Below are 22,932 nucleotides of genomic sequence, written 5' to 3' on the forward strand. Positions count from 1 at the left end.
TGGCACATGTCAGTCATTCAGGATGTGCTAGAACTTCGGTAACCCCATTTTTCACATCGTCATTTTTGGATATTGAGGGAAGCATAAATAAGTATTGGCAATGTTGCACTGATATTTTTCATTTCCTTTCTCATTCCTTTGGCTTTAAGAAGTTTCATTTCCTTTTTCTAAATTAGTCATTACTCAATTAGCAAAACAAAAATATGGCACTGTTGACTCAATGTCACTCTTTCTTACCACTTTACCCACAGCTGAAGAGAAACTACCACCATCATGTCAAATAAATCTCCTTTGAGGAAATTACAAATTTGCTTGATAAAGAGAAGTGTGAAGGCAAAATGCTCTCATAAAGCATCAAATTTAGTAGCTTGGAACATCTGAATTTAAAAAGTAAGGATTACATAACAATGAAAGGTACTTGAAATAGCTTAAGAACTGCATAACCAGTAAATCTTGAAACCTTATTGGCAATTGGGATTGATTATCAAAGCATTGTGAAAATGCTTCCATTGTCAATATTAAGCATCAGTATTGTACTCACTGATGAAACCTTGTGAAAAGTGAAGAAAAGTAATTAAATCTAAACTTTCTTGAGCCTATCTGTGAGACGCTGCAAGAGATCACTTTGTTTAGCTTATTAAAAAGGAAAAAGAATACTGAGAAATGACCTAATTAGAATAAGAAAGTATGTTTTTGGGCAAAACATATCATTAATCTACCTGGGAGGGTGATAATATAAAACAGTGGCTTGAAGTTACACTTAGATACCTTCAGATAAAAAGGTACACAGATGCTTTATGTTATTATTTTGACACCAAAGATAGTTCATGATTGGAACAATAAAGAAATGATGATTTTTTTCATCTTTTGATTCATTTATATCAAGACTGGGTATTAAAAATGACATTAGTATTATGATATTTAATCTATAGATCACATGGAAGAAATAGTGATCCCTTATGACTGAACTATGCAGGTCTATAGCTGAACAATGTTTAAGATTTTTGGTTTTAACCTGTTTCCAAGACAATCAAAACTCACAGTCATGACATAAATATCAGGGTTAAACAGCAAGGCTAATCACAAATAAATGTATTTCTCTAGTAGACTCTCAGATTTGTAATAAAACATATAGAAAGGTATAAAAATACAAAGTAAAAAGACAGTATTATTGTTTTGGGTTTTTTCAGTAAACACTCATGTGAAATGCTCTATTTTAAAACATTAAAAGTAAAGTATTTGTACATATCTCTTGGTGCTAAAGCAACCACACTGCAATGATACAGTACACTTAAATATAGAAAACATACTAAATGCTAAATATGCAAAACCATAAAATAAAATACATTTATAGTTATACCGTCCTATTTTTCTTAAGTACTTACATTTGTTTCTTGAAAACCTTTAACAAAATTCAACTTGGAGATACTCTTTTAAAAACATAATTGAGTTCTCTTCACTCCTCAGATGTTCTGTTGCATATTTCAAGGCTGGAAGTAAATGGTTGTAAACAAAATAGCTCCACAAACACAGCTACTTCCTCTAAACCACTTGAAATTGCCGGTGATACTTTAATAAACATATCATCTTTGTTCTGCTTCCCCCAACAGAAGTCATGCTTAGAATGCAGAGTTCCATAATTGGTAGCTTTGCCTCCTGTTATATTATCAGTGCAGGCCAAGGCTGAAGATGAAGGATATAAGAAAATTTACAACATGAATATTTGTGCATAACACTAGTGCACTACGTTGGGTTTTGGTGAGTGTGACCCAACATTCCCACAGCCTGGCACTCCAGGGAGTAAATGAGGTGTGAGCAGGTCACAGCCCATGGTTAAAGAAGATACATCCCTGCTGAGAGGGTCAGGAAGGTGTAACCACCTGATAAACAACACTGCTCAATGGATGAGGAGATTGAGGTACCAAAACACTTTTTTGCCACAGCCTTCAATGGCAACCACTCTTCCCACACTTCTGTCATGGATGGACAGCAGGATGGGGACTGGGGAAACAAAGTACCTCTCACTGTAAGTACAGATCACATTTGTCACCTACTTGAAGAACCTGAGCATACACAATTTCGTGGAACTTGACAAGATACATCCCAGAGTCCTGACAGAATTGTCTGAACTACATCACTTCAGGCAAAAAAACCAAAGACCTGTGTAGAACCAGTGCTAATAGACTTTCTTTGGGAATACCCTACCTGTGTCAGATCTTTTAAACTACAAGGAATTGACCAAAATAAACTGAGAATTTAATTTTTTTTAAATTTTATTTGGGCCTGTATTTTGCTTACAGTAAATTTCAAGACTTTGGCTGTTGAAATAATGGATGCAGTATGTTAGTGCCAGTTTAAACTCATTTTTTCTTTAAAGAAAACACAGTTCAGTTTATGGCAAATAAAGATCTATTTCAATAAATTAATCCTAGCACTTAAATCCCCAGAAGGTCTTTTCCCCACTGCTCTTAAGGAACAGTATTTCAGTCATTCCAGACATCCATACTGCTTCAAATTCATCTGACTGAACAGAAAGCATTTCAGGAGGAAAAAAAAAAAAAGGAAAAAAAATCAGAGCCATTTTGTAAAGTCCCTAGAAAGTAAACAAGAAGTAGAAGAAGTAAATACAAGTACTATAAGTCTGTTATTCATGCAGCCTCGCATGGGTGGTATTTTTATAAGTACAGGAAGGAGGCAATCGAAGGACTTGGACTCCTTGATCCTTGTGCGTCCCTCCCTTCTGGACTCACGGATCCTTGTACGTCCTTCCAATACAAGATATTCTAGGATTTTATGGAGGCGGGGGCAGGTGCGTTTGCTGCGCACAACCACTCCTTTCCCCGGACCGGTGATACTATTCGGGCGAACCCCACTTACACACCGTCCTGTGTTCGCGGGCACGCACACCCGAGCACAGGGGCCGCCGCCTCTCTGCCCGCGCCCGGCGCGGCGCTCGCAGCCCGCGGGCCGGGCGGGGCCTGGCCGTGACGCGGGCCGGGCGGGGCGCTACAAACGAGCCGGCGCCAGGCTCGGGCTGCGGCGCTGCCGGCCGGGCGAGGCGGGCGACAGCGGGCGCTCGCAGCCCCTCGCAGCCCCCCGCACGCCGCCGCCGGGCGCGCTGCCCCGGACGCCGCCACCGCCACCCGCGGGTGCCCATGGAAGAGCGGGGCGAGCGCTGTCCCCCGGCCCCGCGCCCCGGCGGTGAGTGAGGCGGGTGCCGCGGAGGGGAGCGGCGCGCCGGGCCGGGCGCTGCGCTGGCCGTGTGGGAAGTTCGGGGTGGGCGAGGGTGCCGGCGGCCTGGGGTGGGCTCTGCCGCCCCCGGGGAGCGCTGGCGCTGCCGCCCGGCGCCGCCGCCCGCCCGGCACCTGCTGCCGGCAGGTGGGAGCCCCGCGGCAGCGGCGGGCGAGCGCCGCTGTGGGGCTGCGGAGCGTCTGCCCGGCCGGCCGGTACCGGAGAGCTGTCCCCAGCCTCGGCAGGGACGCGCCGAGCTGCCTCAGCCCTCCGGACTCACGGAGCCGGGCTCTGGGAGGCAGCGCTGACGGTGGGGGTAGGAGAGAAAGCGGGGGGGAGCAGCAAAGTATTCGGCAGCTCCTGGCCAGGTGCGGCTCCTGGGCACTTTCTTCATCTTCTTTCTCTTGTGGCAAAATGACAAGCACAAGTAAGGGCAGAGTGGTGGGGCTCTGGAAGCGGGGCGCCTGCCTGACGGGAGAACACTTGCTAAAGCTCTGCTGAGCATCTTCGATCCGCTCGCTCCCTCACATAATGCTGGAGCCGGCGGGATGCAGCGTGCCGAGCTGGAACCTGGCGAGCGGCGTGCGGCTGGGGGCACAGTGGTCCTTGGGGCTTGGCAGGAGGGCACAAAGCCTTAATTCGAGCTCGTTTCTGTTTTGAAGCACTGGCACCCTAGAGTAGTACAGCAAAGGCTTGGTTACTGCAGTTCTCGGTTCTCGGTGTGCTTTCCTAGGATAAAGGTGTGTGCAGTTCTAGTCTTTTGGGGCTAAAAGGATGCTGAGAGAGAGGGGTGGTAGCCTTCAGATGGAAGAGTTTGGGTTTGGTCTCATCTTCCAGCCAGACATTCAAAAGATCAGGAGGGGGCACGCAGCTGAGTACAGGCAGTTCAATCACCTCAGGTGACTGGGAATTAAAGTACATTATTCTCCTTCCTTTCTCTGTCAGTATAGTGGGTTAAGGGCTTTCCCAGTTTCAAGACTGTTCCTCTTTGGATTTTGGTGTGGAAAGCAAAAATACCTGTGAAGTTCCAGGAATATCATGCTTGAATGGCATGGGGATAGAATGTCTGCAGGGAGCATCCTTCTGGCATGAGAGATCCATGCAGTGCCCACTCCCACTGAGAGAGAGCCTCTGCAGTATGTATGGCAAATGGAACATAGTAGAACACATTCAGTTTGGTGAATATATATATATTCTCTGGCTATCAAGCATAATTTGTAAGTATAAATATAATAACTGTTGCAATTTACATCTGCCAGCATTTGTTACACTCTCCAAATAAGTGACTTTCTCACATTGCTCAGAAACGAGCACCTCTCAGTAAGAGCACAGTCACTGGCATCAACTTCAGCTCTCTCTTGCACATCCACCCTTTCAGGACCCACCCTCCTTTTTTTTCCTCTTAGTTTTGATACTACATAACCAAAATTACCTCTGGTAGTTCAGCAAGAAGGTTATGCACCTGAAGCAAGGCCAGCTGTTTGTTGCAGTGGAGACCCTAATTTGACAGAGCAAATTCCAGCCCGAGGATTGCCAGTTTCCCATCTGTGTCCCTTTCCTTGTCAGGATACTACCTTGGTTATTCTGAACTATCCATATGCTTACACAGGCATTACAGAAAAACAGAGGGGATGGGAAACACTTTCCGATCCATGCATGGATGTACACATAAATACAACTCTTCTGCTTTTTATTAGAGGAAATAAAAAAATGTTTTTATTAGTCTCACTAACCTGGGATCTCTCCCTTCCCTCATCTAGAAATGCCACTCACAGCGCATAAGATATCAGAGCCCAAAAATATGTTGGAGCTGATGGATTGCCATGAAAACTTTTGATAATGAGAAAAACAAAACTGCAGTATGCTAAGGCAGACCAAGATGGGAGATCCTGCTGGTCACCTCATTTGTCACTCCAGAACAGGAGGGTTCCCTCCAGGTCACCGTGTAGAGCTTTGCTCAGTAAATTGATTGGTTTAGCTAAGTCTAATACAGTGATGACCTCACCAGTATTCACCCTGTTCCAATGTTATTCTGAAGGCAGGAGAGTGGAAGACACAGAAGTCTACTTGGAATATGAACTAAATGACTATTTTGAGGTGTGGAGATTTTTTTGTTGTTGTTTTTATTTTTGTTGTAAATTACTGGTATTTGAAACGGGGCTTACATCCCTGTGTAAGAGGCAAGAAATTGCTTGGCAAAGGAAATGAGAATGGGATTGATTAGTCCCCTGTGTTCCCTATTTTAATACATCCAGTTAAGGTGAGCCTTTGTCCTGAGAGGGGGCAAGACAGGACGGAGCCATCTTTTCACCCATGCTGTTTTCTTAGGGACAGCTTTGATGAATTAGGAGGCAACTCTATTAACTGTGCAATCGATTTCAGCTTCCTAATTAGAATGTGACCCATTTTGCTTGGAAAGTGGGGTGGGGAGTGATTTCTGGATTTTGAATTGACCATTTGGGTTCATGGAGGGGGTAGAGGAGGCAGTGGTACAGTGTACCCTCTTTACAAAAAAAATTGAATCCTGACAGGTATTTTAAAAAATTGCTAGAAGGGGTTAAGGGGATTCCATATTACTATTCAGTACAAAAAAATTTTGTGCATCCTGAGCTTTTCAAGTTATTTTTATTCTGGTGTAATGTCCCATTTTTTTTTACCTGCATGAGGTTCTCTGAAATCTCGGGTATTTTCTCTTCTAACAATTTTTATGATCTCTTGCCATGAAAGATTAGAATGGTCCCTTCTGGCCTTAAGAAAGAGAGCATGTTATATATAACCACAGTCTATTGTAAATTTGCTACCTTGCTGCTCACACTGGAGCTGAAGTCCTTTAGAAGTCATGAACTGGTGGCCTATCAAATTTGCATAAACTCTATTTATCACAGCAGGTGCAGAAATGCAGCAGATTTCAGCCAAAAATACTTCCGACCAAGTCAGCCTTTCTCATTTTGTGAAGTTCCCCTTCCCAAAATTTAAAGGCCTTTTAAAGTGTATTTCTGAAGTTTTAGTGCTGATAGACAGTATCTCAACAGCACTGAAATTATTATTAGATTTCTTAACATCTGACTATAAAAGTTAAAGCCATGGTTTAATCTTTGCTGGTTGCGCAGCAGTTTTAATGTAATTTGGGAAATGTACATATCACCTAGGCACTGTTAAGACAGGTTTATACAGTTGCATGCAGTTTCATGTCTCTTCTTAATGTGCAAATGACTTTTTTGATATGTCATGGTGTGATCAATAGTTGATGGTTTTAGAGACCTTCAGTAGTATGTAGTTCTATTTCTTTTACTTACCTCTTTCCTTCCACCTATCTCTGTAGCACTCACTAATGTAGGAAAGTATTTGTATTTAATTACTGGAAACTAGAATTCAAGCATTTCATTGGCAAATGTTGTTTAAAACTTTTGTTAAAATGGGATTAAAAACCACAAGTGTATGCAGTCGAAGTATAGGAAGAATTTCTTCATGGAGAGGTCATTGTGATAGTTTAATAGATAAAAATTTAAAAAAAAGCAGAATATATTTTCAAGAAAAAAACTCATTTCATAAATTGAATAAAATTTTAAAATAATTAAAAAAAAACTTGCTCCCTTTCCTTTCCTGCTCTTGGCTGAGCTTTAAGTGATAGCTGTACTGGGAATTTTTATGTTACCAGGGTATAAAGTGGCACTTGAGCTAAAATAAACAACTAAGCAATACATCTTGTGGTGGACAGAGTCTACTATTAGAGGATAGGAATATACTGTTCATATCAATGAGTTCTTGAAGGATTTCAAGTACACTGCAATTGCTCTAGTTTGGTTTTTTAAAGCACATCACTGAATACAGATGTTCGGAACACTGAGTCTTTATCAGTTTAGGAAGTTAGTTATCTCAGTTAGGGGAATTTTTTTTACCAACAGAAGAAGCCAGCATAGCAGATGTGTGGGTTGTACAGCATAGTTTGGTTTAAGCAGCAATGTTAATCTTATATTTTGCAGTACTGTGTACCCAAATATGTACAAGGGAAAATACAGTCCACAAATTGTCCTGAGGTTCTATCACATCAGCAAAACTGAGTATTCTTTATAAGAACAGAGTGCCTTGCTCTGATTTTCAGCTCTAATCTCCCTCTACAGACAAACTTCAGCAAGTGAAGTATAGTTCTCATTCAGTCCAGACTGTATTTTTAGATGTCTGTGCAGAGATCTCTCCAGTGATGGGATTCAGTTCTACAAGGAAATAAAGTGAGGCCATTTGAAACTTGACCTGTTTGTCCACAGTCCCTAAAGAACCAGGAAAACACAACTTCTCTTTAATGAAGGTGAAGTCATTTGCATGCTTATGGAAAGGATGTTGGCTTACCTCTCCTAGTGACTGTCCTGGTAGTAACTGGGTCCCATTAGCTCTGCTGAACGTCTCAGTGTGTTGCTGTGGGCTTTTTTTGTGAGGTAAGACTTTGCCTGATGCTTACTGACTGCCCTACAGACGCTCCTTATGCGTCTTCCTACCACTTGGGCAGCTAACTCAGAGGTTCTTTTGAAAGTTCAGAGCTAAATCTAACCCTATCCAATTCCCATCAGAAATGAAGTTACCAGTCTAGGAAAAAACTACCTTATTTTGTTAATTCATATTAAACTAAGAAGTCTATATAATCTAGGTAGTTTAGGCAATGTCACTGATGACACACATACAGAGGCATTAAAATACCTTTTTATAATAGTAAGAAATATCAAAAATTACAAAATAGTGATACAGGTTTCAAAGAGTACTGAAACAGGCTTAAAAGTCGATGACATATGACAGCCTCTGGCCATCATTCTGCATTTACTGATTAATTTTTCTATTTATTTCCAAGTTACTATTACTGCTGAAGAGGCTTTAATAATAAAGTCCACATTGAATCTGGTTAAATAAACAGGATGGCACATTTCACTAATTAATTGGAGAAAGCTAAAAAAAGATTAAGCAAAAGCAATCAGAGTTCTTGAAAAGTCTTGGTATAATCTTCAAAGCACCATTTAACATAAACTGTGTTTCTTTTACAACTCGCTCATTTACTTGTAGCAAATACAAAAGTAATGGCTGTCAAATTTTTTGAGCTAATCTGGAATACAGAGTCGTCAAGTGAAGTCATGAATGCTCTGCATGACTTGTGGATGCAGTGGAGAGAATTCTTAAAGCAGCAAAGTAACTTGGCAAAGTGCCTGCTTTAAACTCCTCAGTGCATTCTTATTGTTGAAAGAGTTTTTCAGACCCACAAATTATAAGGCTATGGAATACATGTTTGCATCATTTTATATAAACCACTGTAATTCTAGACACCAAACTTCAGATTGACCTAAAGCATTAAAGAGAATGTAGGACATAAGAGCTGAATGACAACCCATTTACATGCTGCTTTATTCCTGAAGACCACTCTTCTCACACATCGTGTATTTTATGCTGAATTTAGAGGCACAGTCGTGTCCATTGTGTTGCATTTGTCTAACAAAACAAAATAATTGATCCAGATATCAGGCCTATACAGTTTGAGAGAAACAAACTAGAATGGAAAGAAAAGGCAGACAAAGCTTTATTACTTGCAAACAAAACAGCAATAGCATATAGGTACTCTGGATGACATAGTTACTGATATGGTTTCTTGGAAGTGCATAAAATAAATGCTACCAATACAGTAGAGGTGTTCTGCAGTGGAGGATGTGCACCTGAACAAATAGCTGAGGAGGAACAAGGAAGTTCTGTATGTCTGAAACAAAAGATATTCCTGTGTTGCAGTGAGACTTCATATTGGAACAGGAAACAGTTGCTTTTGTGTATTTAGAAAAAGCTGTGTCCAACAGAAGTCTTTAACATTGGGAAGACATTGAGGCAGAGCTCCACTGAGGCTCAAAAGCCTGCCTGAGGTGGGGGCCCTGGTACCACACCTGTAATATCCCACATATTCTGATTTCAAAGATGCTGGCTAAGACAAGAGTAGAGCTAGGATGAAGAGACACCTTGCTATGTCTTTTTGTCAAAAGTTCCTTTGCTATATTCAGCCACAGGAAGGCTGGAATAAAAAAGTTGGTGACTGACTAGTATGCAAATTATGAGTTACAAATTAAGAATCCCAATGAATTAATACATAGCATTAATTTTCTTTTTCAAAGAGAAAACAAAACACCCCGAAAATCCCCCAACAATAGCAGGGGAAAAAAAATCTACACACACACACCAAACCCCCCCCCTTTCCAATCCAGCAGTATGCTGTCACTATGAGACCAACACCTAAAATTTAATTTTTCCAGAGATAGTCTGTTAAAGAACTTGGCTGTTAGCATAGCATGCTTCAACCTGACTATTAAGAAATAAGTGTTCCTACCAGAAGGCTTTAAATTCACTTCTTTCCACACAGTTCAACCTGTTCCTTGCTAGAATCCTATTATGCTTTTCCAATAAGGTGTTAAGACAACTGCTCCGGCTTACTATTTATGGAGCCAGTGACTTAAAATATACTGTGAAGTAAGTGGCTATTCCTTTAATCTGTGACCTTAAAATTCAACAGAGTTGATGTTTTGTTGTTCTTATGTACTGAACTGCCCATCAGTTGCTGATCCAATCTGGCTGGTGTTGTAGCCTGTGCTCCCATTGCTGCTCAATATTGTGGCAGCATAGCTCAGTGAATTTACCTATATTGAATTTTCTGTCACCCAGTGTCTTCCTCCGTCAACAGCCACACTGTGGGGCTATTAATACTATTTCTTGTTAAAAGTGATATAGATTAAGCTGAGAATGATTAGGAAGAATGGTGGGGACAGGGAAAGAGAGCAGAAGACTAATGATGACAGATGAAATGGAACTCTTCCAGACAGAGAAAACTTAACAGTGGCCAAAAACGGAAAAAAAACCCAAATTCCTCTGCAGAATTGCCTCACATTAGACATTGCAGAATAGCCTGAGACAAGTTATGCCCAGAAGCTCAAAGCCTGTGGGCATACAAGGAGGCCCTCTCTCTTAACTTCACATCATGATACTTTGCTTCTCTTTCTTTGCAGCCTCTATTTCTGCTTCCTAACAATATTGCTGTCTTGTAGCCCGTTAAAAATGGAAACAGAGAAAGCAACGAAGTGATAATCAGTAGAAAACATCAGGAAGCAGACCTGTTCCGTTCAGGATGGAGTCATGACCTCTGTAAATGCAAAGCTATCAAACAGAACTTCAGATTACTTAGAAACACATCATTAGTCCTTTTTGCACTGGGACTTAGGTTATTGGGGAAAAGTCATTAGTTTCTTTTCACATTCTCTGGAGAATTTCCAAAACCTAGCCCTTGCATTTCCTCAGGTTGTTCATATGTAATTTCATATTTCAGCCCTTTTTAGCTGGCACAGTATGTGCTGTTCCAGGCTTAAATTCCTAATTACAGTAGCCTGTTAAGGCAAAGCAGTCAGGTACTCAGCTGTCATGGCTTCTGCTTCTAAGTGGAATTAGACAATACTTAAATCCACACCAGCCCTTCACTGAGGGTATAAAGTCTTCGGAAGACATTGTAATTCAGGGAGCTTGTGTACATAGCCTGCTCATACTGCAACAATCTAAGAGCTCTACTATGTGTGAAACCGTTACAATTTCACTTCAAACATTGCATTAAAAATACCCTGACCTTTAAAGGGTGTTCAGTGGTGGTATTTAGTAGTCTTTTGATAAAGCCTAAACTTAGTTCTTTACATCACAGCAGCTTGCTAACTCTTGAAATGACCTTCAGAAGTACCCATTGTGTATTTTCTTTCCTGAGTATGGAGTTGGGAACCACAGGTCTTCTTCAAAACACCACAGTGTTTTGTTGATTCAGTCATACTATAGTCGATGGTTTCATTATCTTACCTCTTTGCAGGGCCAGCGTGCAAGCCACCTATTTTATCCTTAAAAACAAGTAAGCACAAAGCAAAAGTTAACTTCACTTAAAAATGACACAAAATTCAACTTTTCCTTGGTGTGCTATTTACCTAGAGCTCCTCCTAATTCCTTCCTAGGAGAGTGTTGCCTTCTCATGTTGGACAGCTCTATCTACATTGTATGAGCCTTTTTCCCAGGAGGCTTGATTTCTAAGGTTGCTGTTACATGGTTTTTGAGAGGCTGTAATTCCCAGACATCCTACAAGACCCTCAGCTTTTAGGCATGCTCTTTTGGTCCCCTTCACACCTTTTCCTTTTTATGTTTTGTTTCTAAGACAAACCTATTCTTGTAGACTAAAAAAACAATTATTTTTTGATTGTGGTTCAACACCAAGGAAATCAGATTTTTTAAAAATAATAATACCCTGTGTGCAAATGAAAGATTCATAATATTCATGTCTCCTGATGTCAGGAAATAATTTTCTTATGGCATTGTTGCGTATGCCTGTCTTTTAAAGCATTTAATTGTACTAAATTATCTATGAGCCTGGAGTTGGGAAAGCTAAAGTTTGTTCAGCTTTGAACAGAAAAAGATATTTGCAGTGTGGCTGGATATAAAATAATGTGCTTTTTCTTTTCCCTCTTTCAGTGAAGTTTTTGCTTGAGAAAAACACATTTGCTCAGCAAAACAAAAACCACTTTTAAGGGTTGTTTTTGGTGGAAATCGCTCTATGCCCTATCACCCGCTTGAGTGAAAGCAGACTAAGAACTTCTGTCATGGCAGCTTTTCTGCTGGGAGCTGTGTTGCTAATTGTTCAACCTCAGATAGTGCCTTCCAGACCAGCTATAAATTCAAATGCTGAGACTTCTCAGTCTGTTCAGAGAGAGCTTTTAAAGAAAACATCTCAGAAAAATGACTTCAAGGAAAACATTCATTCTAATGGATCATGTCAGCAGCTGCCACAGACAATTATTATTGGAGTGAGAAAAGGTGGAACAAGAGCTTTGTTAGAGATGTTGAGTCTCCATCCAGATATTGCAGCAGCAGAAAGTGAAGTTCACTTCTTTGACTGGGAAGATCATTACAGGAATGGATTGCAGTGGTATATTAATCAAATGCCGTTCTCATATCCCCATCAGATCACCGTGGAAAAAACTCCAGCGTATTTCACATCACCTAAAGTGCCTGAAAGAGTTTATAGCATGAACCAATCCATGAGACTACTCCTTATCTTAAGAGACCCAAGCGAGAGAGTACTGTCAGATTATACCCAAGTGTTCTACAACCACATGCAGAAGCACAAGCCGTACCCGTCCATTGAGCAATTCCTGATAAAAAATGGTGAACTCAATGTGGACTACAAGGCAATAAACAGAAGCTTATACTACATTCACATGCAGAACTGGCTGAAGTATTTTCCTCTTGATCATATCCACATTGTAGATGGGGATAGACTAATCAAAGATCCCTTTCCAGAAATAGAAAAGGTAGAGAGATTTCTGAAGTTATCGCCACAGATAAATGCTTCAAACTTTTATTTCAATAAAACTAAGGGGTTCTACTGCCTAAGGGACAGTGGGAGAGAGCGCTGCTTACACGAGTCCAAAGGACGAGCACACCCACAAGTGGACACGCGGTTACTTGAGAAACTGCAGGAATATTTCCATGAACCCAACAAGAAGTTTTTTGAGCTTGTGGGCAGAACATTTGACTGGCACACGTTTGTGGCAAGTTAGTGGTAAGCATCAGAACCTATGTTCCAGTGTACAGTTAGAAGATTTAAAAAGGGCATTTAAGCTATTATTTATTTGTAAAATCCATAAATACTTCTGTACAGTATTAGATTCACAATTGCCATATATACTAGTTATATTTTTCTACTTGTTAAATTTGAAAGCATTTTGTATTGTTTTTCATGGTTGTTAACATAGTGTATGATGTGTCTATATGAAGAAACTAAATTATTTCATTGCAGAAGGTGCTCTCTTGAGAATGTGTTGTCTTTTTAATAAATAAGAAATTCATTTCGACAGAACATTTCTGAATTATTTGAATACTTTGGCCTTCCTGGACTATTTTCTCTAATTGCTAATGAATATGCTAAATTTTACCTTTCCATTTTTCTTAGTTTAAAGTGTGGATTAATAATTTCTTTTCCATTTGAAAATACTGTTGTAGTTAACAAATTGTTCAATCCTGCTTTATGAAATTATTTCCTGTCAAAGTGGTGGTACTTACACATGTTGGAAAATGCACACCCAAAGGACAATGGAAGTCTCTGTGTAATTTGATATATTAACTGCTATACTTAACGTTCATATTCACTGTTATAACAAGTGCTCCTCAATTCTTTGGCAGTACAGTGCAGGTTTCATGGCAGATTTTTAAAGATTCTGTGGGGACCAGCTCATAAAATACAGTTAGCTGTAGAAATATGGTCAACCTGAAAACTTCCAGTCTCTGAATGTATGCATACTTCATCAAGAGGTATGGTTGAGAGAATTTAAGCAATATAGAGACTTTTTCAAGGCTGCTTTTGACTGTTCCTACATTTCATAGCGCATTTATGCTTTACCATCACTGAAAGTAAACACACCAGAAAAATTAGTTGGTCTACATTCCAGTAAGCAGCAACTTCATTCATATAAATATTTCCACATTTGTCCCCTACTCAAGGCTGCTTTCTATGGGTTTTCAGTTGCTTCATGCAACTGCAGCTTGCCTATGGACTACTATTTCTTTAATCTCCTTCCAACTACCACGATGCCAGGTCTTGATTAGATGTGTGTTGTGGGATTAACCCAAATTCCAGGAACTTGCCTTGTTTTCCATCTGCTAAAAATGGAAGTCAGAGGTTAGTACATTGGTAAAAGCTGCAGTTATCCTTATTTACAGTGGTTATGATGTCTTGTTAACCATCAGTTTCTGGAGCTAAGAGTTAATCCAGTTTCCACACAAGGCTTCTCACAGTACTTTCAATCCAAGCTACTGATTTTTATTTCATGATCTTGAGTTTAGTTGTTGAATGTGCAATGGCAACACCCAGTAAATTTGAACTTTTAGCTGATTGTTACAATCCTTTATAAAATTTAAATGTAGATTCATTCATTTTTTTCTGGTGAGCTAGTGCAACCTTGGGCACTATAACAAGGTATCATCTGGATGCAAATATCCCATATTATGCCTTTTGCATGAAAATTTGCAGATGCTGTCCCTCTCTCCCACTCCTTGTGCACCTGCCCAAGCTGTATTCAACCTCAGAGAGGTTGGCGGTGTTTTATAAAACCTACAATGAAATGGTATTGTACTCAATAAAATATTTTCTGAATTGCATTTTTCCTTTCTGTTTTTTTTTCTTTAGTTTCTAGTTTGGAAGACCAGAATTTAGGATTCAACTCCAGTTTAGATTTCAGCTAAATGTTACTTAAGAGCTTAGCTGCAGCCTGTTGCTATTGATATGAAAGTTGTTTGCTGCTGGGTTGTGTCTGAATGGTTCACTGCTTACCCAGAATATACAAAAGGAGGGTGGCAATAATGTCAAATCTTACATGAGGCAGATGCCAAAAATAACAGAATCATAGTACCATCATGTTTCTATTAAAGTTTTAGAAGAGAGACATTCAGGGGATTTTGTGTAAGGTGGGGCAGTATTTTTTCCTACACTTACCCCATTACCTTGGTAACGTTATCTCTGCAGGAGCCGGCTGGACCAAAGTGATTTTGGCCCAGGCAAAAGGCTTCCATTAGTGCCTTCCTGCAGTCTCAGATTAAGCTCATCACATTTACCAATGTTTTGCTGAGAAAGGAAGAATACTAGCAGGCATGTGACCAGGAATTGGAGAAGTACATGAAGGCAGGGCTGCAACAAGTCCACCTGCAGCAGGTTGAACAGGGCATCAGTGTTGAATTGGAAATGCCTGTGCAATACTGACAGCTGATGGTGGTACTGAGGATACTTTTAGTGCCTAGTGCTGCTTGATACCAGTATTTTGCCTGTGTCTAAGCAGGTCACATGCACACATTTCCCCACATACAATATGGCTTGTCTCTCTATAGAAAGAGAAGTGAAGCATGAAGCATTAGGTCACTATTACTGTTACAGTGCTAGGACCTCATAGAGCATTGTCTGTAGGATCCACAGGTGAAGTGACCACTTCAGGGGACATTCTGAAGCACAATATCACAGGACTCACATCCTCAACACCAAATTCAGAGGGTCTCACAGAAAGTATATCATACCCAATGCTTACACCTTGTGCAGGGATGGCATGACTGTACAATACCTTACCCTGGAGGTAGCTTTCTGTTAGCTGTGACGAACAATAAATCACACCCACACCAATAACAGTAATGTTTACCTGCCATAGGTTCAAGAGTTCAAGAGTTCCAATTCTGAAAACTGTTCAGTGTGAATGTTCTGTTTAATCAGAGCAACATTCATTTTCCATACTAGTTACTGTACTTAAATATATTTACTAGGCTTTTCTAAAGAAGTGTTAGACAATAACAAAAGCCATCAGAAAGTCAAGAGAGAATGAAAGAAGAAGGCCAAAGCACATTCCATTTGGGACTCTAGAAAAATTAATAATGACCTTTGAAGGCATATCATATGTGTTCATAAAAGAAAAAAGTCCCTGAAATACCTTTCCAGTGTTACACAACACAGGTATTTATTTCTGTAAAGCTCTACTAGCTCAGGTTTAAAGTACAACCACTTGGGTGTTGCTCCAGAGACATGTTTTCTCAGGGCACCTAGCCAAGCCTGTGATCACTCTTGAAAACTAAAATAAACACAAGACTTTATGAGAATTCAAAGCCGGGCACTCCCCTTGAGTACAAAAAGAAATGCCATCCAAATAATTATTCAGGGTGGCACTGCAGGACTGTCTTGCCCTTTGCGTCACAACACAGATTAGTGTGAGACTTTGAAAACCAGATACTGTACCTGCAGAGGACAAAGATTAGACTATAATGATTATTCCAGGAACAATGGGAACAATGCTGGAAGATTATGGAAAGGGAAAAGAACACCAAAGCTATTATTTCATCAAGAGTATTTCTACATGTACTGCTGATGCTGCATGATCTTGTTACATGTGCTTTGCTCTTCCTTGTATATTTTTCCTGCTGTTACAGGTGAAAAAGCATCTACTGTGCTTGAATAAATCACCATTTCTTTGGAACATATCATAAAAAAATCTATCAATTTTTAAATCTTGCTGCATTCATTGATAAGTGTATGAAACTTAACACTATAGAATCTTTTAGATGAAAATTTTTTTAGTTTGGTTCTCAAAGCTGATAATTTTGTGTTTCCTTGTCTACTGCCATTTTCAGAATCTGCAGAAAGCCAGGATTTCATTCCCTGTTGTCATTCAAACAGATTTCAAATGCCAAAGAGAAATATGGGTTATGGAATATGGCATATGGCATATTTCCATGTATCTTCTGTTTTATCTAGCATGGCTGACCATGTATTTAAAAAATATCACAGATGTACTCTATGAGTAAGAGACTGTACATCAAAACTATTTCTCTTAGGAATATTCCTTCTCCATTCTTTTTTCTGAAGTCTGTGACTTGAAAGTCTTAATTATGACCACATTGTGAATGGAGTTTTTCAGAAGTATCTTATTAGATGTTTTCTAATACAGTAACAAAGTAATAAAACTAAAATAAGGCAAAATCATTAAATTAAACTAAATTAAGTCAGCAAAATGTGTTGAACTTGGTACTAGGTATATACCTGCTGAAATAGTTGCAAGTATGTGCCTCTACAGATGTAACAATATTTTCTCATTTTTATCCCAGCAACTTTTATTTATACAACTCTATCTAATGCCCAGTTATGCTCAAAATATTGTATTTTCAATATTAATTCCTTCATTTTTCAATTGATTGGAGAGGCCAGTTATGGGTGGAAGCCATGCAAATATCATGTGAATGGAAAAAAAATTCATTAATAATTTCCTTACAAAAAATAAATGAGATTGCATTTATGTCTTCTAGAATTTTAGCAGAGAACGGTACTCTTTTCCTGCAACAATAACCCATCCACAGTAAATTTTCTACTGAAATACCACACAACAGTTGATACAGTTTTTAAGTTAATAGTGCAATAAACTCAACAGTGATGCTGCAGATTTTAAATGCCTTCTGGGAAGTATAAAATATGCAAGTCAGGGTGGGGAGCAGCTGGATGCATAGGAACATCTGATCTCATTGGTCTGAGAAAGCTTTTTGTTTTTTTCTTTTTAATGGTAAGGAACATGAAATTTTTGGCTTGGAGATAACTTTATGTTTTCTATGAAAGCAATGTCTTCCTTTAACTTCCCAGTCAATAATCCTATCATAATTACATCACCTTTATACTCAAGTATTTATATTATTCTCTGCCAAAATGTATTTTAAGAGCCAAACCCCCAATAGCAGGTGCATCCCTTAGTATAAGAAAAAAACATTGTAATACAACTCTGACACATGGCTTCAATTACAAAGGCACATTGCCTTGCACAAAGGAGTATTCTGAAACTGATGAAAAAATTCTTCTTTTCTTAATTTGGATGAAGCTTACAGAAACAGGAACATTTGTACATTCACAGAAAACAGGACAACTAAGAAGCCCTCCCCTCCTTGGTTTACAATCAATCAGTCAGCAGTATTTCATCAATAAAGATCAGGCCAGCCTTTAGGATCCAGCACAGTTCAGTCCAGGTAACTCTGAAAAGAAAGAGTTCTTGCAGAAATTCTTAACCAAACACTTTTCAGGGTATCTCCTATTTGTGTAATTTGTGTAATTCTTCTTTCCTCCCCCGTATGCTTCGGTCCTGTCACATCTGTGCTATGAACTATTATATTATCACCCTATCAGAAATAGATCCATTATCTGATGGTGTTTTTATATAATACTATTCAAATGAATGTGAAATCACAGCCTTATGGAGCTCAGAAAATACTTTATATGTGTTTGCTCTGATATGTTTTAAACTTTATTTGAATAAAATTCAGCTTATTTGGTCTGTGTCATTACATTACAGGAGGAGCTATTGTCACACCATCATCACATCTTTGTAGTTATCTAATGGCAAATGATATGTTATAAATAGAAATGTATAATCAAAGTAACAAAACTTTCTTGTTGCTACTGTAGCAACTATGTTATTTGACATATTATGAGACTTTCCCCCATAATACAAATGGTATCACTGTTTCTTTGGAAGTGACAAAAGCATTTTGAGAACAATCTCTTAATACATGCAGGAATAAGGTCTTTGTTCCCTCTGTGACCTTATGTAAAATACAAAGTGTGGGAATGTGAATTATGTTCTATAGTCAATTAACAACATTTGGTGAAGTTTTGCTAAACCTAAGGTGTCAAAAGGTGTATGTTCTGAAAGAAAAGGAATTGGAACCATACCAGGTGGTTTTTGTTTTAATGTCTTATAATTTTTTTGCCAAACTATATATGTGTTTCTGTGCAAATGGAATAATAGAGGAAAAAAAGGGACACATGCTACAGAAACAGAGCACCTACTCTATTTTACAGGGACACTGGCTGGATCTGCAGCTAGGCAGATGCATGAATAAAGGATACTGGAAGTGGATAGAAAGGGAACACTGGATACAGGTGAATATCTTGTCATAACCTCATTACTTCTCTTCATATCCTTACATATGTTGAACAAGCACTCTCAACTCTCAATTCTCAAAACAACTTCTTTTCCAATTCTTGTCTGTGCCAGAGAAAAGGCATCCAAATCCATCTGGGTGTCCATTGATTCCCATGCCTTAAGGCATTTTTTACAAGTTAGCACACTATAATGCAATTAGAGTTATTCACCTCAGTTTCTAATCTTCCCCTTTTTTGTTTTTAAATTTGTACTGAGTTTTCCATCTGCTACAAATAAAAAGGTTTGATGAATAAATTATTTACAGCCTGCAGGAGGAGAAGAGTTCATATGAAACATTTTGCAGAAAAGAGACTTGCAAAGGAGGATATTTTCTCATAGAAAAAAGAGCATCTGTGGACCAGTTGGTTTCTTGCTGACTAAGCCAACTGGATATGATACTATTTTGGCAGCTTCCTTATTCTTGTGTGGGCTTCAGCTGTATGAATTCCATAAGATATTTATTATTGAATGTAACTATATGTTGAATATTGTGCATATGATGGTTTCTGATGTTGGCATTCATTTTCTAACTTAATTATTTAACATCAAATTTTATTAAAATCCTAATACCATTTTTTTTACAATAAACTTGCATTATTTAATTCTCAGACATTCATAAACTGGAAAAAAAAAGTAAATTTGAACTGCCTCTAATGCTCCTTTTTGTGACTCACAGAAAAACTTTTTTTCTACAGCCTTATGCAAGAAAGTTATATTTCAAGCATGGTAAGTAAAGGAAAGGATTTACTCTCCCTTAAAAAGATGGCAATGCATGAAAAATGGATTTTAGCAAGCGAATTAACTGTTCATATCATTGTACAGAGATTGACAGCTCATGAAAATGAAAAGGAAATCCTTTCTTGTTCTCAGAGCAAGGGTAAAATGGTGTCAGAACCTCTGCAGGTACTTGCAGAGTTTTGGTGTGTTTCCCCCACCTTAGCACAAGCATGAGAGTTTTACTGCCTCTCATCTGTCACCTCAAAAATATTCCTTTTCTTCTCCTGTGCTCCAGATTACCAGCCTTAAATTAGTCTGTTTAGCTGTGAGTATACTGGAAATAACAGTGTAAACATAAAGGAGAAAGTGGCTTAGGAGAAGCAGCTCTCTACTCCACCCACATAACTGCTTGCCTTATAAACAGTTAGCTGAACCAGCTGGGAGGACAATGTGCCCAGTGCAGACAGAAGGAATACATTTCACTGGTATTGCTGCTAAACTCTTCATTGCCTTATTCAGGAGATAGCTTTGTTGTTGTTCCTACTAAGTGAAGGACTTCAGCCTTTAAAATTGCATACATTTCTTTGGCACACAGGCCATTATGCCTTGTGTTTGATTGTCTAGTAATAAATACTTACTGGGAATGATGCCCCTGAATTTCCTATTCCCCAAACCAGTAATTCAGAATGTGATTTCAGCAGATACAAGCCATGGTTGAACACTCAGAGATATTGCTTATTCTGGCCAAAGCTGTTCAGAGCTGTGCCAGAACAGGAGTGAATTCAGCTGAAAAGAAACCCAAACAATACTTGTTTTTCCAGCTGCATCAGGTCCCTGATTCAGGTTATCACAGTTCTGCAAACAGAATCATCCCTGAGCAGACCTGAATGTCAGACAGCCTTTCATTCCAATACTGCCACCAAAAACTAGCCCATTAAACTACAAAAGTCTTCAGGTATTGCAGTACCTTGAGATATTCCTGCCCTCTATTTTTACTGTCTTAGGACTGGTAGAACTTTGTGGGCAGTTATGCTTTGAATTGGATCAGGGAACAGATGTGTCTTTTTATAAATTTGCTTTAAAGCACTGGTCATGCAAAGAGGACTAGAGAAGTGGCACACAGTGGCCAATGTGGAGGTTGCTATGAATTGTTCCATGGACCACTTTGTGGTGTGACACCACAGCCTTTGTGTGTACCTTTCAGCATGACCCATCTGCACCCACTGACTCCTCTAGTTCAGACCAATCAATGAACTGACAAATGCTTTTGATAAAAACATTTAAACTGAATGAATGCCCAGGGCTCATTTTTTCTACTTGACTGATGTTAGATGTGATAGTGTTCAAAAACTCTGAGTGAAGAGGAGTTGGTGGTAAATGACCCCCAAACCTGACTATGAGGACACTGCAACTGTAGAAGTGCAGAATTTCCCACACCTCTCAAAATGTTCATCTTTCAATGGGTTGTGTTTTCCATTCAATTTTTGCCTTTCCATTCAATCCTTAACATTTTGTCTGTCTGCCAACAAAGGGTAGAGGGTCTAAGATAATTCCTGTTTTTGAAGGAGACACTTTTAGTACCACCCTTAGCCAATTTCACAAGGGAATTGTGCCACAATTTTGTATATTTGTAACTGAATATTGATGGGTGCAGTAAACCAGAAAAATAATGACAAGAAAAAGTCTTTCCTTTTCTGAAAGAATTTAAAATTATTGATCAATTTTAAACAAAATATCAGTAATTGGGAAAACGTTTATTCTAATCAGCAGGATTGTTATCTCGCTGTGCTCTCAGATGCACTGATTAAATGTGCTGTCTCCATACAATCATCTGTGGAAAGGGAGACAATTCTTTAGGTCCATAGACCTAAAGAATAAAATAAAAAGACCTAAAGAATAAAATAATCAAATAAAATACCCAAACATTAGAAATGCACTAGAATTTTACAGATGGTAAGCCAAACTTTAATATTGTTTAAATTAACATAGGTTCATTAAACCCTACACAATTTGATATCATAACATTTTTACCATTGGAAAAGATGTTAAGAAAACAGATGTTAAGAAAAATTATCTGTAGTGATTCCATAGTGCCTCTTCATTTCTGAAATGGTGTAAAAGACTTTATTAAAATGAAACTAAATTCCTCCCTCTCTGGCCCCAGAAAAGAATACCAAGGTTATATAGCTATCCTTAAACTAGCCAAACAGCGTGAGGAAAAAAAGGTATCTTTTAAATTACAAGCAGAGTTGTATAGAGTAAGATATCTTTCAAAGAACAAGAAATTATGTAGAAATTATCTATAATCAAAGTGTTCATGGAAACAACCCTTGTCCAATAAAATCCCCTCCACCCAAATAAGTTCATTTTTGAGTTACTGCCTATCAGTCCAATGCTTGCTATGTACAGACACATGCTTGCTTGTCTTGTACAGACAGACTTGTTCACTCTTTTACAGACTTAATTTAAAAACATGCCTGCTCTACATATTTTCCAGCAGGACAGTCAATAAGCTGCTAACTTGATATGTTGCTTTACAATTTATCTTAAAACAGACAATTAAGTTAAATGCAGCAGAAGGATGCAGACAGTCCCAGCAGTCATGGTTCATTGATAGTGTATTCTGCAGCTCAAACGGAATTCTTATGGTGGATCAAGCTATTTTTCTTTTATATCCCTAGAAAATTCTACTAAATTACCCATATTTTGACACCTGTAATTCAAGTATAAGGGAGAGAATGAAAACAGATTTTTCTTCTGGGTTTCTTGGAGCTTGTATAGCAGTAAAGAAGTTACCAGGCTTTTTTGCCTTTTCTAGTTTATTTAGTGAATGCCTCAGGAAAAGGAAATGCCAGTTTGCTTCTCTCCATTTAATACTTCAAAATAAAACAAAAAAGACTATGCAAAGTGGTTACCAAGGCAGATTCCAACTTGCTCATGCAGGCAAGATAAGCAGGCAAGATAAAGCAGGCAAGTGCAGATTGGTTTATGGGATGTGAATTATAAAGACAGTCATCTTTCCCTTGAAATCATTAATCATTATTAATCTCCTAACAATTTATTAGCCTGCACAGACAATCAAGAAAAAGCTATACCTTACAATCTGAGTTTGCTAAAATGCAAGTCTGAAAAGCAGAAGAAGCCATCATCACTGCCACAACTACAACTACTTTCACTCATTTCATTGCATGAAATGTCTGCAGGATCGTGCTGATCTGGTAAGAGAGGCCTCTCACACAATGGCCATGGTGAACAAAGACTTTCATAAACTGCAAAGCAAGGTCATGACTGTGCTCAGATGTCAGCTGTAATTTACATAAGAGGTCGTAGAAATGTGTAGTTGCTAAGCATTTTTCGTCCTTTTTTAAAAATTATATAATTCATGTACATGTTCACAGAAGAAAGACAACCAGCTCTGCCTACAACACACCCAGAGGAACACTGCAGCATCTTT

General features: G+C 38.9%; 1 protein-coding gene across 1 annotated transcript; it reads left to right on the forward strand.

The window, feature by feature from the left end:
- The first annotated feature begins 3,097 nt into the window (after nucleotides 1–3,097).
- HS3ST1 (heparan sulfate-glucosamine 3-sulfotransferase 1) lies at nucleotides 3,098–14,424 on the forward strand. The gene is made up of 2 exons (XM_066549191.1): nucleotides 3,098–3,201; nucleotides 11,740–14,424. The coding sequence occupies exon 2, from the start codon at nucleotides 11,868–11,870 to the stop codon at nucleotides 12,825–12,827; it is 960 nt and encodes a 319-aa protein (XP_066405288.1). The 5' UTR covers nucleotides 3,098–3,201; nucleotides 11,740–11,867; the 3' UTR covers nucleotides 12,828–14,424.
- Nucleotides 14,425–22,932: the final 8,508 nt, after the last annotated feature.

This window comes from Molothrus aeneus, chromosome 4, assembly GCF_037042795.1.
Source record: "Molothrus aeneus isolate 106 chromosome 4, BPBGC_Maene_1.0, whole genome shotgun sequence".
Taxonomy (NCBI): domain Eukaryota; kingdom Metazoa; phylum Chordata; class Aves; order Passeriformes; family Icteridae; genus Molothrus; species Molothrus aeneus.

What these genes read in the sequence shown, in the direction of transcription:
- HS3ST1 (XM_066549191.1), top strand. Translation starts at nt 11,868, where the DNA reads ATGGCAGCTTTTCTGCTGGGAGCTGTGTTGCTAATTGTTCAACCTCAG.